Source organism: Urocampus carinirostris, chromosome 9 (genome assembly GCF_059441175.1).
Source record: "Urocampus carinirostris isolate Australia breed hairy pipefish chromosome 9, RoL_Ucar_1.0, whole genome shotgun sequence".
NCBI lineage: Eukaryota > Metazoa > Chordata > Actinopteri > Syngnathiformes > Syngnathidae > Urocampus > Urocampus carinirostris.
Window position 1 is genome coordinate 42,089,449 of NC_142357.1, and position 18,981 is coordinate 42,108,429.

An 18,981-nucleotide genomic window follows, 5' to 3' on the forward strand; every position below is an offset into this window, starting at 1 on the left:
TCTCTCTCTCTCTCTTTCTTTCTCTTTCTCTTTCTCTCTTTCTCTTATTTCTTTAACTCTCTTTTTCTTTCTCTTTAATCTACTAGTCCGGCCCCCGACAGAATGTTTGTTCTCTCGTGTGGCCCCCGAGTGAAAATGAGTTTGACACCCCTGCCCCACATGAAGCACTTGTTGAAAAGCGAGTGTGTCAGGCCTTAATAGGATTAATGGCCGCTCACACATGTGCTACATAAACAGCGTAATCAGGGCCTCATGCAAGTCACTGTTTATAGCCCAGACAATTTGGCGGAGGCCGCCAGGGAGCGGAGAAAAAAAAGAAACATCTTTTTGTTTTTATCCGCCTGTTTTTCTTTTAGCGCTCGCTGCCGTGCGAGCGCGTCGGGAGCGGGAAGAAGACCGACTGGGAACCGGGGTGGCGTGAGCGCCGTCTCTCGGGGTTAATCACGGCGCGCTTTTCGGGAGATAAATGCGAGCGCTGCCCAGCGTGACATCATTGTTTGGGATCCCTCAGTGTCGGGAAACGGGCCAGGACCGCGGGTTGAGACCCTGGATGTCGAAACGCTTGTCCGTCGGAATCTGTGTTTATACTTTTGCTTAGAAATAGACGAGACTTCATTAGCATTTTCAGAAATTACAAGTTTATGATGTTTAAACCTGAGAATATTGGTCTATATCCAGCCTGTTTCAAGAAATCATACATATACCGTAAAGTCCGGACTATAGAGCGCACCTGATTATAAGCCGCACCCGCCACTTTTTGGGAGGAAAACCGATTTTGGGCTTACACAAGCCGCACCTGTATATTAGCCGCATGCGCCCACATTGAAAAAACGCAATTAAAACAAGTTCAAGTTCAAAAATCACAGCCGGCAAAATAACGGAAAATGATACCCGTACTTAAAATTAATGCAGACCTGCACAGTCCAGGTGCCTGTTGAAAGTAATCCAAGGAAAAAAGTGTATATTTCCAAAGGTAAGGGTGAGAAAAATATAAATCCTCTATTGTCGACCGCATCCACAAACACGTCTCACCTTTACTCCACTTCCCGTCAGCCCGCGTTTGCTCCGCCCCTTCTTTCTCATTTGCTCGTACAAAACATATCAGAATAAGTTTCTAAAATAAATACATTACAAAAATATACAGTTGCAAATGCATAATATACATGGTTACACATATTTACAAAGAAAGACGGTACACCGAGAGAGTTTGCAAAGCTTTAATAATAATATTATAACTTTCATCCCAAACCGTGCCTGTGAAGGGTAGCAAAACGCTACTAGCAACACACTCTCGACACAGTAAACAGCTCTGTTAAAAAAACATATCGTACTTGAAATTAGCACGGTAAACCGTTCTTATCTTCCTCCTTATCAAAGTCGTCGTCCTTCAGTGTGGGAAAGAGACTTTGTCATGTAGACGTCGTCCCTCGCTCCCTAATTAAAAAACACGCTTGCATCACGCTCACAAAGTAAAGTTTCCTCTCTATCGGACTGCTCGATTGCGTTTACCTTAAAGGTTGCGTCATGTGCCTTTTTTGTTTCAATCAGCATGATGAGGATATGTCTACGCTAATTTAATCTGTGCACAAGCTAAGAAGTTGCAGTCTTCCTCGGCGCATATATTCCACCGGTCTAAATCTTACCTTTTGTACTCGAGCGCCGCTGGTGGCCGTTAGAAAAATGACATCAATTGGCCGCATCACTGAATAAGCCGCAGGGTTAAAAGTTTGGGAAAAAAGTAGCGGCTTATAGTCCGGAATTTACGGTGTATATACTGGACTGTCTCAGAAAATGAGAATATTGTGATAAAGTTCTTTATTTTCTGTAATGCAATTAAAAAAACAAAAATGTCATACATTCTGGATTCATTACACATCAACTGAACTATTTCAAGCCTTTTATTATTTTAATATTGCTGAATTTGGCTTACAGCTTAAGAAAACTCAAAAATCCTATCTCAAAATATTAGAATACTTCCTCAGACCAAGTAAAAAAATAATTTTATAACAGCAAAACTAAATCAAACATTTAAAAATGTCCATTGATGCACTCAGTACTTGGTTGGGAATCATTTTGCACGGATTACTGCATCAATCCGGCGTGGCATGGAGGCAATCAGCCTGTGGCATTGCTGAGGTGTTATTGATGCCCAGGATGCTTCGATAGCGGCCTTCAGCTCATTTGCATTTGCAGGTCTGGTGTCTTTCATCTTCTTCTTAACTATACCCCACAAATTCTCGATGGGGTTCAGGTCAGGGGAATTAGCAGGCCAATCAAGGACAGTGATGCCATGGTCAGTGCACCAGTTACTGGTGGTTTTGGCACTGTGGGTAGGTGCCAGATCATGCTGGAAAATGAAATCCTCATCTCCATAGAGCTTTTTAGCAGATGGAAGCATGTAGTGCTCTAAAATCTCTTGGCGCACAGTTGCATTTACTCTGGACTTGATGAAACACAGTGGACCAACACCAGCAGCTGACATGGCTCCCCAAACCATTGCTGACTGTGGGAACTTCACACTGGATTTCAAGCAACTTGGATTTTGCTCCTCTCCAGCCTTTCTCCAGACTCTGGCGCCTTGACTTCCAAATGAAATGCAAAACTTGCTTTCGTCTGAAAAGAGGACTTTGGACCACTCTGCAACTGTCCAGTGCTTCTTCTCCATAGCCCAAGTCAGACGCTTCTTCCGTTGTCTCGAGTTCAGAAGTGGCTTGACCATGGGAATACGGCTATTGTAGCCCATTTCCCGGACACGTCTGTGAACTGTGGCTTTTGATACCTGGACTCCAGCTTCAGCCCACTGTCTTTGAAGCTCGCTCAAATTCTGGAAGCGGCTCTTCTTCACAATTTTGTTAAGGCTGCGGTCATCTCTCTTGGTTGTGCAGCGTTTCCGGCCACATTTTCCCCTTCCAACAGACTTTTTGTGGATATGCTTTGAAACTGCACTCTGAACAGCCTGCTCTTTAAAAAAATTCTTTTTGTGTCTTACCCTCCTGATGGAGGGTATCAATGATGGTCCTCTGGACAGCAGTCAGATCAGCAGTCTTCCCCATACTTGTGATTTAGTTTACTGAACCAAGCTGAGTGTTTTTAAGGCTCAGGAAACCTCGCAAGGTGTTTCGAGTTAATTAGATGATTCAGGTGATTAGTTGAATAGCCTACTTGTATACTTTTTCATGATATTCTAATATTTTGAGATAGGATTTTTGAGTTTTCTTAAGCTGTAAGCCAAATTCAGCAATATTAAAATAATAAAAGGCTTGAAATAGTTCAGTTGATGTGTAATGAATCCAGAATGTATGACATTTTTGTTTTTTTAATTGCATTACAGAAAATAAAGAACTTTATCACAATATTCTAATTTTCTGAGACAGTCCAGTATATTGGCTATCTACCTTGGTCATACCCCTCAAGAGGGGTGACCGACAGCAAGACAAACACATACAATCTCATCTCATCTCATTAGCCGTACCGGTTATCCTCATTAGGGTCGCGGGGGGGCTGGAGCCCATCCCAGCTGTCTCCGGGCAGTGGGCAGGGGACACCCTGAACTGGTTGCCAACCAATCGCAGGACACACGGGGACAGACAACTCATTCGCTCATTCACACCTAGGGACAATTTGGACCGGCCAATTCACCTGAAATGCATGTTTTTGGAACGTGGGAGGAAACCGGAGTGCCCGGAGGGAACCCACGCAAGCACGGGGAGAACATACAAACTCCGCACAGGAAGTCTGGAGCTGGATTTGAACCCACGACAGGTTCCCATCACATGAACTGTGCCGCACAAGCGCTAACCACTGCGTCATCATAGACAATAAATTAAGATGGAAAACACACAGCAGACACATACAAACTAAGGTATCTAAAAGCATTTCAATAATTAACAAAGAAAATAAAAAAAGGGGAAAAAAATAGCAAAAAAAAAACACACACAAAAATGTTTTGGGCCATGGCCAACCCAAACACCCAAACAAGTTAAGCACCCCGGCACCCAAGTCGGTCATGCTTTCGTCTATCCAGATTAACCGGGACACTAGAAAGCGGCCAGAGTGACACAACACACGCTTCTGTTCAACAGCAGGGCCCGGCAGCTTTCGCTGGTTTACCCCTGCCCCATCATACAGTTGCCCTGCCCATCCCTGATAACGCGTCCAACATCCCACTACCCTTTCACAACACCTCTCCACTCCTTATCACCAACAAGAGCTCTGGGTTCCATTATATTTCGACCTCTTTCCTGCAGAGCACTCAACACTATCGCCGAGTTAGCGACGTTGGAGTCTCCTGAAGTTCTTTAGCTCTTTCTTTCTTGGCCCACGTCTCCCTGCAAGAGGGTGTGCCGGCTCCGCCCATGGGCGTGCCAAGGAAGCCGAACGTGGTGCAGATAATGGATGGAATGGAGTGTCTATTTTTCAATTCAACTCAATTCCAAGTGTTTATTGTCATATGCACAGTAAAGTTGCGAGCGAAAAAGAAAATAGAAACTAAGGCTGATAAAGGATACAGACTAAGGCTGTATGTGTCTGATGTGTGTTTTCCAACTTACCGTAAATTACGGACTATAGAGCGCACCTGATTATAAGCCGCACCCACCACAATTTAAGGGGATAACCGCTTTTGTACTTACACAAGCCGCACTTGTATATAAGCCGCATGCGCCCACGTTAAAACATGTATCACAATCACAAAATTAACCCAAATGCGACTTTAAATCCCGCGATTGTAACTGTATATAAAGTGCACAATCTAAAAACCACAGCCGGCAAAATGAACGGAAAATGATACAGGTACTTAAGGTTTGATGCAGACCGGCAAAGTCCGGGTCATGTTGAAAGTAATCCAAGGAAAAAAGTGTATATTTCCAAAGGTAAGGGTGGGAAGAATATATATCCACTATTGTCTGCCGCGTCCACAAACACTCACCTTTACCGGTCCCCTCTTCCCATCAGCCCGCGTTTTTTTCACCCCTTCTTTTTGATTTGCCCGTGGGAAACATATCAGAATAAGTCTCTAAAATAAATACATTACAAAAATATACAGTTGCAAATACATATTATACATGGGTTACACATATTTACTAAGAAAGACGGTACACCGAGAGAGTTTTTAAAGCTTTAATAATAATGATATAACTTTCATCCCAAACCGTGCTTGTAAAAGGTAGCAACACGCTACTAGGAACACGCTCGCAACACAGTAATCGGGTCTGTTAAAAAAAAACAGCATACTTGTTGGCAAGCCGTCCTCATCTTCCTTTTTAAAACTGACGCCGTCAAAGTCGTCTTTCTCAGTATTGAAAAGAAACTTTGTCATATAGACAATTTGTACACTAGCTAAGAAGTTGCAGTCTTCCTCGCCGCATATATTCCAGCGGTCTGAATCTTCCCTTTTTACTTGAGCGCCGCTGGTGACCGTTAGAAAAATTACCGTATTTTCCGCACTATAGAGCACACCGGGTTATAGGGCGCACCCCCAAAAAAATAGTTTTTGGTCCTATATCTTCCATAGATAAGGCGCACCGGATTATAAGGCGCTACAATGGGAACGTGGACAAAACAGTCAGACAGTCCAACTGATTACCCCCTTAACATTCCCAAAGCTTGCAAATACGTGTCGAGAACACGTGCGGATGCGGTGTCCGTACGATGTCACTCAAATGCATCCTTTCAAATATCATTCGGAAGGTTAAAGTCTTGGGATTCAAGAAATGCCAACCATTCCTTAGTTTCTATTTTTTTTTTCGCTCGCAACTTTACTGTGCATATGACAATAAACACTTGGAATTGAGTTGAATTCACTCAACTCATCACAACAACATCAAGATCGTTCTAAAACAAAATACCGGGAAAATATAAATCCGCATAGCTCACCTAAGTTCTCACGTTCAATAATGATACGCAACCATGGTCTTCTTACAACCGTGAGTGTAGTAAATCCAGGAGAGTCAAATATTTACAAATACAGACTAATGAAACATGTTTCTTTATGGCGTAGTTTAGCAAGCTTGCTATTCAGTCATCTTTTTCGGCCAATTGCAGGGTTTGTTTCGGCGCTCTAGCCAATCCGAGGCTCCGAATAACTTCATCCAATAGCGATCGATTTAACGGATGATTGACACATCTTTTTCGGCCAATTGCAGGGTTTGTTGTGGCCCTCTAGCCAATCCGAGGCTCCGAATAACTTCATCCAATAGCGATCGATTTAACGGATGATTGACACATCTTTTTCGGCCAATTGCAGGGTTTGTTGTGGCCCTCTAGCCAATCCGAGGCTCCGAATAACTTCAGCCAATAGCGATCGATTCAAATAATGATTGACACATTGGTTAGCCAATGAAACGCCGGTATATAAATCCCAGCATGCACCGCGGACTACTCCACGTTCGGGGGAAAATCGAGTCGGCGGCTGTTGCGTAAGTTGCGAGACCTTGCGATTTAATATTGAGCCATATATAAGGCGCACTGTACTATAAGGCGCACGGTCAGCTTTTGAAAAAAATTAAGACTTTTAGGTGCGCCTTATAGTGCGGAAAATACGGTACATAAATTGGCTGCATCACTGAATAAGCCGCAGGGCTGAACATTTGGTAAAAAAGTAGCGGCTTATAGTCCGGAATTTACGGTAATTTATTGTCTATGATGACCCCTAAAAACTTAATTTCTGATACAAATGTTAACTCAAGTCATTTAGTATTTTTCCAATCTTTGCAACAAATTAAAGCTTATTCGAATGATTCGGAATCACGTCTACTGTAAACTGGTTCCTGTTTGTTATAAGACTTTAGTCGAATAGGACAACAAACCCGAAGAGGAAAACATTTGTGGCTCAATCGAAAGATTGACGGCTGTTTAAAAGAAAATAAACGTACTGATGAGACTCGCTGATTAAAGGATCCGCCATTAGGCGTAATGGGCACGCCGACAGGCAAAAGCGTCCAGGTGTTGGAACTCTTCCCGTCCAGACTCATCGCTTTCTTCCGTGCGTGCAAAAATGGCTTCCACATGTGACCAGGACGGCGCCCGAATTTTAAGCAAGATCCAAATAAACTTTGCCCGTGATGAGAGGAATGGGAGAAAAAAGAGATGGATGATCCTCACCTCCTGGGAGGCCGTTTTAATTAGTCCATTTCATTAGCCGGCATAGATAACAGATTATCTCACTATTCGTTCCTTTTTTTAAAGTTGTGGTTTTCTGAATTTAGAAAAAAAGTATCCCTTCCAAGTAAAGGATACCTACTTATTGTACTTTATAACCAATGTTCCCTGTCATTTTCCTTACGGGTCTGAGCGTTCACACAAAGTCGGCGAGCAACGCTTGAAACAACAATGAGCAACGGCAATCCCAAGTGTGGCAACTAAATCATTATCGAACATGTCCAAAACTTGACATCGCGTTACATTTTGCTGAGTTTCCGGCAATGCAAATTTATTTTTCACTTTTGAATGAATTGACTCATGTACGATGGCCTACAAACGTCGTTTGTTCTTACAACTCTTTCACAAGATTTCCATTTCTTTAATTCCTGGTATCTTTTGTTGCATAATATTAGCATTTTGGGGGGCTTATTTAGTCTGTTACACGATACAGAACTGTATTTAATTACCTTTTTTAGTGGAAATACAATGCTGGCAACGAGATTCACTTGATATCATTGGAAATGATTTGAATGCAACACAAACTTTTTCCCTTTTTTTCTCCTTTTTTTTAAAAATTACTTTTAAAAAAAAATCTCATTCTGTTTATTTTTTCCTAGCTGTTACTTTTTTCTTGCTTTTTTGTTCTCTATTACCCCTTTTCCCTTTATTTGCTTCTTTCTTTTCGTCTGGCTTTTTTTCTGAACTTCTCCTGCTCCTTTTTTCTCTTTTTCTCTCTTTTTGTTTCATTTTTTTCTCAGCTTTTCACTACTTTTTCATTTTGGTATTTTTTTTCTTTTTTGTTCTATTTCCCCGCCTTCCTTTAAGTCATTATATGCACAATTTTACATAATATTTGGTCGTGTAGGGATTAAAGAAGCAAAAACAACCCGAAGAGCCGTTTAAGACCCGAAAGAGCCGGTTCTTTTTAGTGAGCCGAGCCGAAGAAGCCGGTTCTCGAACAACTACTGACTTTACTCAACTTAGTTCTACTTTGACTTCAAAATACCGCATTTAGAACACAGCGTCAGGGGAACTCCTGTATTTTTACCATCATGCACTGTAACTTGACTTAATTTGCTTCTTAATTAGCAATTTGGAGCCCTGAGTTTTGTGAGCTGGCTCGATTTTCTTGTGCGCGGAAAAGCTCTGGGTAGTGCACAATTGCGCGCACACGCAACTTAGAGGGAACATTGTTTATAACTATTTTTAAAAGTAACTATTTCATAAAATTGTTTTTTTTTTCAAATGTGTATATTTGTGTTATTCTATGAAGTAAAACAATCTAAATCAGATATAATAGGTAAATACAGGTTTGCAGTTTTATACAAATCAGAATTATTAAAACTTTTTACGAATTAAATAATGGTTTTAATTGAAAAGTAATTCAATAAAACAATAATGTTTCATCAAGATTTTTTAATTGTGATTTCTGAGAGAAGTAAACAAGGAATATTTTAAAATATTTATTTATTTTATTTTACGTGAGTTTCTTACCAGAAAAAATTATATGTATTATTATAATACAATTAATGATACACTCAATGGAAAAAAATATCTAATTTCTTGATAGAATAAAGTAAACATTCATCCAAACAATTTTAAATTCTTAAATATTCTTTATCTATTTAACTATAAAACTTGTCAACTTTGCTTGTTATTTCTAGCTTATTTTAATTGTGTGTAACAAAGCAATAATTAAAATAATTTATTTCACCAGGAAAATACTTTTATGAAATTATATTGAAAATAAGTCATTTTACCTGAAAACTGAGTCAAAAACTAAGAAATGATATCCTTTATATGAACAAATTATGTAAAAATTGCTTTTTTCAAGGATTATTTTTCTAGTAAAATGAGTAAATATTATAATAAAGAAAAATTGTTTGTCTCCCTTGTTACAGGACTTTGAGAAGATCTCCGAGTTCTTCAAATCCAATTACACTGTGGAGCTCACTGAGAAGGACATGTGTGTCAAGGGCTGGAACTGGGGAACCGCCAAGTTTGCAGGTCAGATTACACGGTTATCAGGTTTTTGCTTCTCGCTTTATCATCACTTCAGCCTTGGACCCATCACAATGAATACAGTACAAAAAATACAATATTACAAAACACATGAGATTCTTAACTGAATGAATCAAGAAAAAGCCATAGTGGGAGGTATTTCACCCAATAGAGAATCGGCACCTTTATGTGCTGAGATGCAGAAAAACGTTTTATATGACATTGACTCATATTGCCAGGCATTTGAAAGACATACAGACGCTCCCCTACTTACGACCATTCGACTTATGATAAGCAAGTAGATACGAACGTTTTTTTTCGGGATGTGGAAAAATATCCGGACATTGCTGCAAGTTAGATTTTGTATTGCAAGCACCTTTTCCGAGTACAGGACAGTACTGTAGTGCTTCTTTCCGCCACTATTAGCATGTGGTGGTGCAGTGAGAGGTCACCCATAATCCACCCCGAAGAAGAAATTTGTGTGTAAACATACTATGTTTACTCTATCTCTAGCACGCTAAGAACTTTGATGTTTTTATTGTTTAATATTTTGTGCATACCTGTCGCGCTCCAGGGCTCTAAGCCCTTACAAACTGTCATATTTTCCCTTACAAAATACTAAATAATCTTACACCATATTTTTTTTTTCAAACGTGTTTATTGATGTCATTTAACATGTTATATTGTACATGTGTTTCGTTATATCATATATCTTGTTAATTTTGTTGTGTGAGCTGCTCGACATGAATGAGGTTTATTATAAAAAAGTTGAAAAATTAAGTAGCTTGGACATTCTCTGTAGAAGAAAAAAAATACATGCAAAATATAATTAAGTAGAATAATACATTTTCTTATTCAAATTATTAATTCATTTTCTGCATTCATTAATTGTTGGTAATATACTGATTCAAGGGCTAACCACATGTTCTCATTTTATTTTAACTTTTTTATACAACATCATAATTCGTAATATAATGCATCAAAGCAAGTGAGCCGTTTGAGAGCCGGCTCTCTTTAATGAGTTGAGCCGAAAAAGACGGTTCTCTAAAAAGAGACGGACTTCCTTTCACTACACAACTCGAACTCGTTTGACTCGATTGATTTGCCGCTTGGTGATAGTCAGTGTATACAGGATGGTACCCATCATAGACAAATTTGCGTTTTTCCGTACAGATTGTCTTGTACGTCGTACACGTCTTAAAATGCATCATACACGTACTTTGTACGGCAAAAACGTACGGCTTGACAGGTATGCATTCAATATGGTTGGTGTAAAGTGTAAAAAAGAAGCGAGACGTTTCTTTTGTAACAAAAATGGAATAAAAAAGCTTGATGCGGATGAGAAAATGGATGGAGTACCGTATTTTCCGCACTATAAGGCGCACCTAAAAGTCTTAATTTTTTTCAAAAGCTGACCATGCGCCTTATAATACAGTGCGCCTTATATATGGATCCATATTAAGTCGCAAAGTCTTGCAACTAAGGCAAGCAGCCGCCGACTCGATTTTCCCCCGAACGTGGAGTCGTCCGCGGTGTATGCTGGGATTTATATACCGGCGTTTCCTTGGCTAACCAATATGTCAATCATCAGTTGAATCGATCACTATTGGCTAAAGTTATTCGGAGGTAAAGGGGGCGGATCCTTTTTATCATTTACAGGCTCGCATAGGCTAAAGGGACAAAACAAAGCCTGCAATTGCCCGAAAAAGATGAATGTGAATAGCAAGTTCGGTTGTCTACGGCATAGATGAAACATGTTTTACTATTCTGTATTCGTAAACATTTTACTCTCCTGGATTTACTACACTCACGGAAATAAGAGGACCATGGTTGCACATTATTGAACACAACGACTTTGGTAAGCTACTCCGGCTATATATTTTCCCAGTATCTTCTTTCAGAGTGATCTAGATGTTTCTGTGATGGGTCTTTTTTTAAATTAAACTCAATTCCAAGTGTTTATTGTCATACGCACAGTAAAGTTGCGAGTGAAAAAGAAAATAGAAACTAAGGAATGGTTGGCATTTCTTGAATCCCAAGACTTTAACCTTCCGAATGATATTTGGAACAATGCATTTGAGTGACATCGTACGGACACCGCATCCGCACGTGTCTATGACACATATTTGCTTCTTTGCAAGCTTTCGGAACGTTAAGGGGGTCATAAGTTGGACTGAACTATCTGACTGTTTTTTCCACGTTCCCATTGTAGCATAATCCGGTGCGCCTTATGTATGGAAAATATAGGACCAAAAACTATTTTTTGCGGGTGCGCCCTATAGTGCGGAAAATACAGTACTTATTTCAGGCCACTTTTTACCACCGAGGAGGAAGTCTCCTAACCCTTGAAGCTCATCTTCCAAGAGTAAATCAAACTCAACTTTATTTATCTTTTATAGAGCATATTATTTTATGAAATGTTTTAGTACAAAACAATTCAGGTTACGTGTACAAACATATTTCTATAAACCTTAAACATACAAAATATAGCACTGAAGCAACTTACAAACGATCGTCTTGTATGTATGGCAGCGTCTGTAACTCATCATATGCATGACCACCACAGTGTTTAGTATTTTTGTTGATGAGGTGGAATGGGGGAAATGCCGCTAAGAGTACCGTATTTTCCGCACTATAAGGCGCACCTAAAAGCCTCAATTTTTTTCGAAAGCTGACTGTGCGCCTGATAACACAGTGCGCCTTATATATGGCTCAATATTAAATCGCAAGGTCTCGCAACTTACGCAACAGCCGCCGACTCGATTTCCCCCCGAACGTGGAGTAGTCCGCGGTGTATGCTGGGATTTATATACCGGCGTTTCATTGGCTAACCAATGTGTCAATCATCATTTGAATCGATCGCTATTGGCTAAAGTTATTCGGAGCCTCGGATAGGCTAGAGGGCTGAAACAAACCCTGCAATTGGCCGAAAAAAATGTGTCAATCATCAATTAAATCGATCGCTATTGGCTGAAGTTATTCGGAGCCTCGGATAGGCTAGAGGGCCGAAACAAACCCTGCAATTGGCCGAAGAAGATGTGTCAATCATCCGTTAAATCGATCGCTATTGGCTAAAGTTATTCGGACCCTCGGATAGGCTAGAGGGCCGAAACAAACCCTGCAATTGGCCGAAAAAGATGACTGAATAGCAAGCTTGCTAAACTACGCCATAAAGAAACATGTTTCATTAGTTTGTATTTGTAAATATTTGACTCTCCTGGATTTACTTGACTCACGGTTGTAAGAAGACCATGGTTGCGTATCATTATTAAATGTGTGAACTTAGGTGAGCTGTGCGGCTTTATATTTTCCCGGTATCTTGTTTTAGAACGATCTTGATGTTGCTGTGATGAGTTGAGTGAATTCAACTCAATTCCAAGTGTTTATTGTCATATGCACAGTAAAGTTGCGAGCGAAAAAGAAAATAGAAACTAAGGAATGGTTGGCATTTCTTGAATCCCAAGACTTTAACCTTCCGAAGGATATTTGAAAGGATGCATTTGAGTGACATCGTACGGACACCGCATCGGCACGTGTCTACGACACGTATTTGCTTCTTTGCAAGCTTTGGGAATGTTAAGGGGGTAAGAAGTTGGACTGAACCATCTGACTGTTTTGTCCACGTTCCCATTGTAGCGCCTTATAATCCGGTGCGCCTTATCTATAGGACCAAAAACTATTTTTGGGGGTGCGCCCTATAACCCGGTGCGCCCTATAGTGCGGAAAATACGGTAGTTATTTCTCAGGGTAAAGTAAAAATGGCGTTCGGCGGGGTTGCCATATCCTGGGGTCTTCATATTTAGTTTCCCCTCCACCTTAGGGCCACTGCTATCATTCGAGGTGAACGACAACTCGGCCTTCGAGGTGCCCCTCTCCAACGTTTCCCAGTGCGCCACCGGCAAGAACGAAGTGACCTTGGAGTTCCACCAGAACGACGACGCAGAGGTTTCCCTGATGGAGGTCCGCTTCTACGTCCCGCCCGGCCAGGCGGACGAGCGACAAGACCCGGTGGAGGTGGGTCCTCCTTTTTCCCGGAGACGGTTCGCAAACCGGTGGCAAAGTGTCAGGTTTTTTCTGTCTCGCCAGGCCTTCGCCGAGAACGTGCTGGCCAAGGCGGACGTGATCCAGGCCACGGGAGACGCCGTTTGCATTTTCAAAGAGCTGCAATGTCTAACGCCGAGAGGAAGGTAACAAAAATGAAGAAGAGCATAATCACTGAGAAATTTCTCTTATGTGAAAATATGCCACTCCTAAAACTTTATACAAATGCTTGATGATGCCTGCCTTATCAAGCAAAATATATCACTCATTCTTATAGAGTAACATTATCTAAGCCAGGGGTGTCAAACTCATTTGAACTCGGGGGCCACACGATAGAACGAACATTCTGTCGGGGGCCGGACTAGTAGATTCAAGAGAAAGAAAAAGAGAGATAAAAAAAGAAAGAGGGAGGGAAAAGAAGAGTTGGCAGGACAAAGAAAGAGAGAGAGGGAGAGAGCTTGAGAATCAAAAGAGATAAAAAGTCGTGAGAGAGGGGGAAAAGAAAGGGAGAGGAAGAAAGAAGTCCAAAGGGAAATAGAAAGACAGGAGAGAAAGAGGGTAGGAAGAGAGAAAGAGAAAAGGAAAAAAGGAGGTTAGAGCAAAAGAGGTTAAAAGACACAGAGAAAGAGACAAAGATCAACAAAGGAAGAGAAAAAGAGAGGCACAGAGAGTGAAAGAGACAGACAGCGTGGGTGAAAGGGAGAGAAAGAAAGAAATCCAAAGAGAAATAGAAAGACAGAAGGAGAGAAAAGAGAACAGAAAACGCGAAGGGTAGGAAGAGCGAAAGGGAAAAGGGTCTTTTTTTTTTTGTCTATCGGGTAGATGAATGAATGAAAACTTTATTCGAACATTAAAATAAAAACAAAAACAATAACTCAACAACAAAGTAATGTGACATAATATGTTTGAAAAGGGGTAGTGAGAAGCAGATGCTTATATTCCCTACCCCTTCATCTTCCCTATTAAATACACCAATGGTATAACAACAATAGAAATAATATTAATAATAACAGTAATGATATAATAATAGTAACAAGAACAGCAAGGTTAACTAAAGTTGTAAACGCACTATTCCCAATCTCTGGTATCACTCATACCCCATTTTCTTCATCTCTATTCCGCCAGGAATGTTTTTTTATAGATAGAATATACCTTTATTGTCATTGTTACAAAATGGGTTAACATATTGTGACAACGAAATTGGGCATGACACTCCAGTTTCACACATTCACAGTGAGGTAAAAAGCCAAGAAGATAAAGGAACAGAGAAGATAAGGTTATAAAACAAGGAGGATAAGGCTATAGTTATAATTTACACGATTTTTACACAAGAAATGTCGGCATGTAGAATGTTACATACAGTTGGTGGAGACAAATTTGAACAAGTGAATAGTCGGACACCGTTTGAGCTCGTCTTGTAAATTGTTCCAAAGTTTGACTCCGCACACAGACACACACATACTTTTCCTGGTGGTTCTCACCTTTGGGATTATGAATTTACGACAGCCCCTTAAGCTATCATTTACCTTTTTCCAAATGAATCATTTATGGATGTTTTCTGGAACTATGTTTTTGTGGACCTTAAATAGCAGTTGTGCAGTGAAAGATTTTACTAAATCATCTAATTTTTAATCATTTGGACCGCAGGAATAAAATATTAGCATGATCTGGATATTCTACCCTGTGTATGGTTCTAATTGCACGTTTTTGGAGGATAGATAACCACAATGTTAGATTGTGTTCTACAACTATTGGCTCAACAATTCTATAAAATACCAGTCAAACAGTTCTTCTTAAGTATTGATGCAGTGTTCATTTGAGCTGTGAAAAGTGATGGGTCCTGGGGACTCGCATGCTCAAAAATCGATGGGTCCCAACAGAGATCTATGGGTCCCCAAAATTTAGTTTTATCGAAATTGTAAATGGGTGACAAATATATAATAAAAATCTATATATTCATTCAGTTTTAATCGTCAAATTATGAATTCATTTTCTGCATCAAATTTTGTTGGTAATATACCGATTAAAGGGATTACCACAAACCTGTCTTTTTTTCATCTTCTCCTTTTATACTTCCTTTTTTTCTTAACTTCTTAATACAACATAATTATTCGTAATATAATGCATCAAAGCAAGTGAGCCGTTTGAGAGCCGGCTCTCTTAAATGAGTTGAGCCGAAAAAGCCGGTTTTCTAAAAAGGACTTTTCACTACACAACTCGAGATCGGCGTGCAGACGAAAACTTGAACCGCGAGACCAAAACAACATCTGCCGGATCTGACTGACGAAATGTTTGGAGTGCGGTAAATCTTTCTTTAAAAAAACAATGTAATCGGGTAATCATGACAATTTTGTGTCAAAAATGTTTCGTCCCGGGGACGCACGTTGATTTGAGACGATGTGTCCCCAGCAAAAATAATGGTACGCGGGCAAACCAGAACACTGTTGATGACAAGTCTCTTTTGAAAGCGGTTCTTTTCCATCATCGAGTTGATGTATGGACCATGTTTTGGTCTTTTCCAGATACGACATCCGCATCTACCCGACCTTCCTTCACCTCCACGGTAAAACCTTTGACTACAAGATCCCCTACACCACCGTCCTTCGCCTGTTCCTGCTGCCGCACAAGGACCAGAGGCAGATGTTCTTTGTGGTAAGTGTTTCAATCAATGGAATCGGATGTTTTTGTCTCTAGAGGTGAACAAGGCGATGATTATCGAATCGATAACGGCCAAACGTGACTTTAAAGACGCTGTATCAGAAATTACCGTATTTTCCACACTATAAGGCACACCTAAAAGCCTTTATTTTTTTCAAAAGCTGACCATGCGCCTTATAATACAGTGCGCCTTATACATGGATCAATATTAAGTCGCAGAGTTTTCCAACTAACTTGCAGCCACCGACTCGATTTTCCCCCGAACGCCAAGTAGTACGCGGTGTATGCTTTATTTACCGGCGTTTCATTGGCTAACCAATGTGTCAATCATCATTTGAATCCATCACTATTGGCTAAAGTTATTCGGAGGTCAAGGGGCGGATCCTTTTTATCATTTACAGGCTGGCATTGGCTTAAACGGCAAAACAACGCCTGCAATTGGCCGAAAAAGATGAATGTGTATAGCACGTGGCTGACGGCATACAGAAAGCATTTTTTACTATTCTGTATTTGTAAATATTTTATTCTCCTGGATTTACTACCCTCACGGATATAAGAGGACATTGGCTGCACATTATTATGAACACAACGACTTTGGTGAGCTACTCCGGGTTTTATATTGTCCCTGTATCTTGTTTCAGACTGAACTCGATGTTTCTGTGATAAGCGGTGCAGATAATGGATGGAATGGAGTGTCTATTTTGAAATTCAACTCAATTCCAAGTGTTTATTGTCATATGCACAGTTGCGAGCGAAAAAGAAAATAGTAACTAAGGAATGGTTGGCATTTCTTGAATCCCAAGACTTGAACCTTCCGAATGATTGAACGATGCATTTGAGTGACATCGTACGGACACGCTTTTCGGAATGTTAAGGGGGTAAGAAGTTGGACTGAACTATCTGACTGTTTTGTCGACGTTCCCATTGTAGCGCCTTATAATCCGGTGCGTCTTATGTATGTCAAAAATAGGACCAAAAACTATTTTTTTCGGGGTGCGCCCTATAACCTTATAGTGCGGAAAATACGGTAAGTTTTTAGGGGTCATCATAGATAATATGAAATGAAATGATCTGCATTTCTATAGCGCTTTTCAAGTCAAGACTTCCCAAAGCGCTTTACAGTGTGCTTCACATTTCCCAATAGCGGCCTTGTATTGCAGCCATGTAAGACGCTAACCTGCTTATTGGGGGTGTTAGGGGTTCAGTGTCTTACCCAAGGACACTTCGACATGTAACACGAAGGAGCCGGGATTCGCACTAAGATCTCTTGATCCCAAGACGAGCGCTCTACCTCCTGAGCCACTGCCGCCCCATTTAATCAACTGAGCCATTTAATCCTGAGCCATTTAATCCTGAGCCATTTAATCAACCGACAAAACTCAATTTGTAGTTGGTCTATTATTAAGTATAATTTCTAATTTTACGATGCTGATTTTGAATAATATTTCTTTTCTATTTTACTATGTTTTTTACTTGTTGTTCTGCGTTGCTATCGACCGTAATTGGCCAAACATTAAATGGTGAACGGTCTGCATTTATATAGCGGTTTTCAAGTCAATGAAGACCTCCCAAAGGGCTTTACAATGTGCTTCACACTCAGCCATTCACACACACACACTCACACACCAATAGCGGCCATTCAGCCATGCAAGGCACCGACCTGCTTATTGGGGGTATTAGGGATTCAGTGTCTTGCCCAAGGACACTTCAACATATAACACGGAGGAGCCGGGAATCGAACCTGCGACCTCTTGATCCCAAGACGAGCGCTCCACCTCATTTACCCATGTACAGCTCAGACACTTCATAAGAATGTGTTTTTATGTTTAGTTAGTTTTTTTTATGTGTTTTGAATTTTCTGATCTCGTTTTTTGCCATAGATCAGTCTGGATCCACCTATCAAGCAGGGACAAACGCGCTACCACTTCCTGATTCTTCTCTTCTCCAAAGAGGAAAACATAACCCTGTCACTCAACATGAGCGAGTGAGTTCATGGGATTTTATTTTGAAAGGTTTAATGAACCGGTGTTGTTCAACCACTCTGGTGTACCGCCAGGTAGGTGTGCTGTAGGGAATTATCCAAATTGTGTTTATCCATATCGCGATGTGACGTCGTGCGATATTGTCATCACAAGACACTGCCTTTTTTTCAAGGATTTATAGTGTAGTTCACGTTTTAACAGCGCCGGCCAATCAGGGACACGTTTTAATGGCACTAGCCAATACAGTTGTGACAAAGTTTGCATGCAGTGTGTGCGCAACTGGGATAGGCTGTTGGTCAAACATTGGGCGCACAAATACCTTGACTGCCTGTAGTTTAGCAGTTTGATACAAAGAAATTCATCAATGAAATGGGACCCTGAACAATGTCAGAAGAGAGCAAAGAGATGCTGAACACCAGTGGGTGCTCTGTGGATTATTATCGACTCCAGTAAGAGACTGAGGTTGAGTCAGAAGGGAAGGCTAACAGCTAGGCCTGCAACTTTTAGGGCAGCCACGGCTGAACATAGCAAGTCACCAACGCCAGATCCATTATCCATGAAATGGATGACCTGGAGCTATAATTTGTAGGAAAAGGTGACTAATGTTTTACTCAGCATAGAGCACTGGAGACCACGCTGAAGTCGCAGTTACCCAATGCTGGCGTGCTACTAGCCAGCCGATCTCTAAATCTCTCTCTCTCGCTAGCTTTCTAGCTCTCTCTCGCGCTAGCTCTCTCTCGCTCTCTCTCTCTCCCTCGCTCGCAAGCTCTCTCTCTCGCCAGTTCTCCCTCTCGCAAGCTCTCTCTATCCTCTTTTGTCCCCATTTTCTTCTATTTCCATTTGTATCTTCATTCATGGTTCACGTGAATATTATAAAGTTGATTTAAGACGATACTCAATTTGGCTTTCATTGAAAAGAATTTCTTCCCCTCCGCTAGAGGGCAACACTCATCTGACAGTTGAGCCTCTTTTCTCATTTGTCCCCAGGGAAGACGTGGAGCGCCGCTTCGACGGCAAACTTAGTAAAAACATGTCCGGATCCCTTTACGAGCTGGTCAGCCGGGTGATGAAGGCCCTGGTCAACCGCAAGATCACCGTGCCCGGGAACTTCCAGGGGTACGGCTACTAACACCCACGCACAATGTCACTTTATTATTTT

General features: G+C 40.9%; 1 protein-coding gene across 2 annotated transcripts in view; it reads left to right on the plus strand.

The window, feature by feature from the left end:
- Window positions 1-18,981, plus strand: part of ssrp1a (structure specific recognition protein 1a) — a 129,763-nt gene that overhangs the window by 91,462 nt on the left and 19,320 nt on the right. For both annotated transcript variants that reach the window (XM_088343936.1, XM_088343937.1), the window contains 6 exons: window positions 9,042-9,147; window positions 12,962-13,155; window positions 13,228-13,328; window positions 15,705-15,834; window positions 17,721-17,824; window positions 18,810-18,938. In XM_088343936.1, coding sequence (XP_088200062.1) covers window positions 9,042-9,147; window positions 12,962-13,155; window positions 13,228-13,328; window positions 15,705-15,834; window positions 17,721-17,824; window positions 18,810-18,938 — 764 coding nt within the window. The remainder of the gene's footprint in view (window positions 1-9,041; window positions 9,148-12,961; window positions 13,156-13,227; window positions 13,329-15,704; window positions 15,835-17,720; window positions 17,825-18,809; window positions 18,939-18,981) is intronic.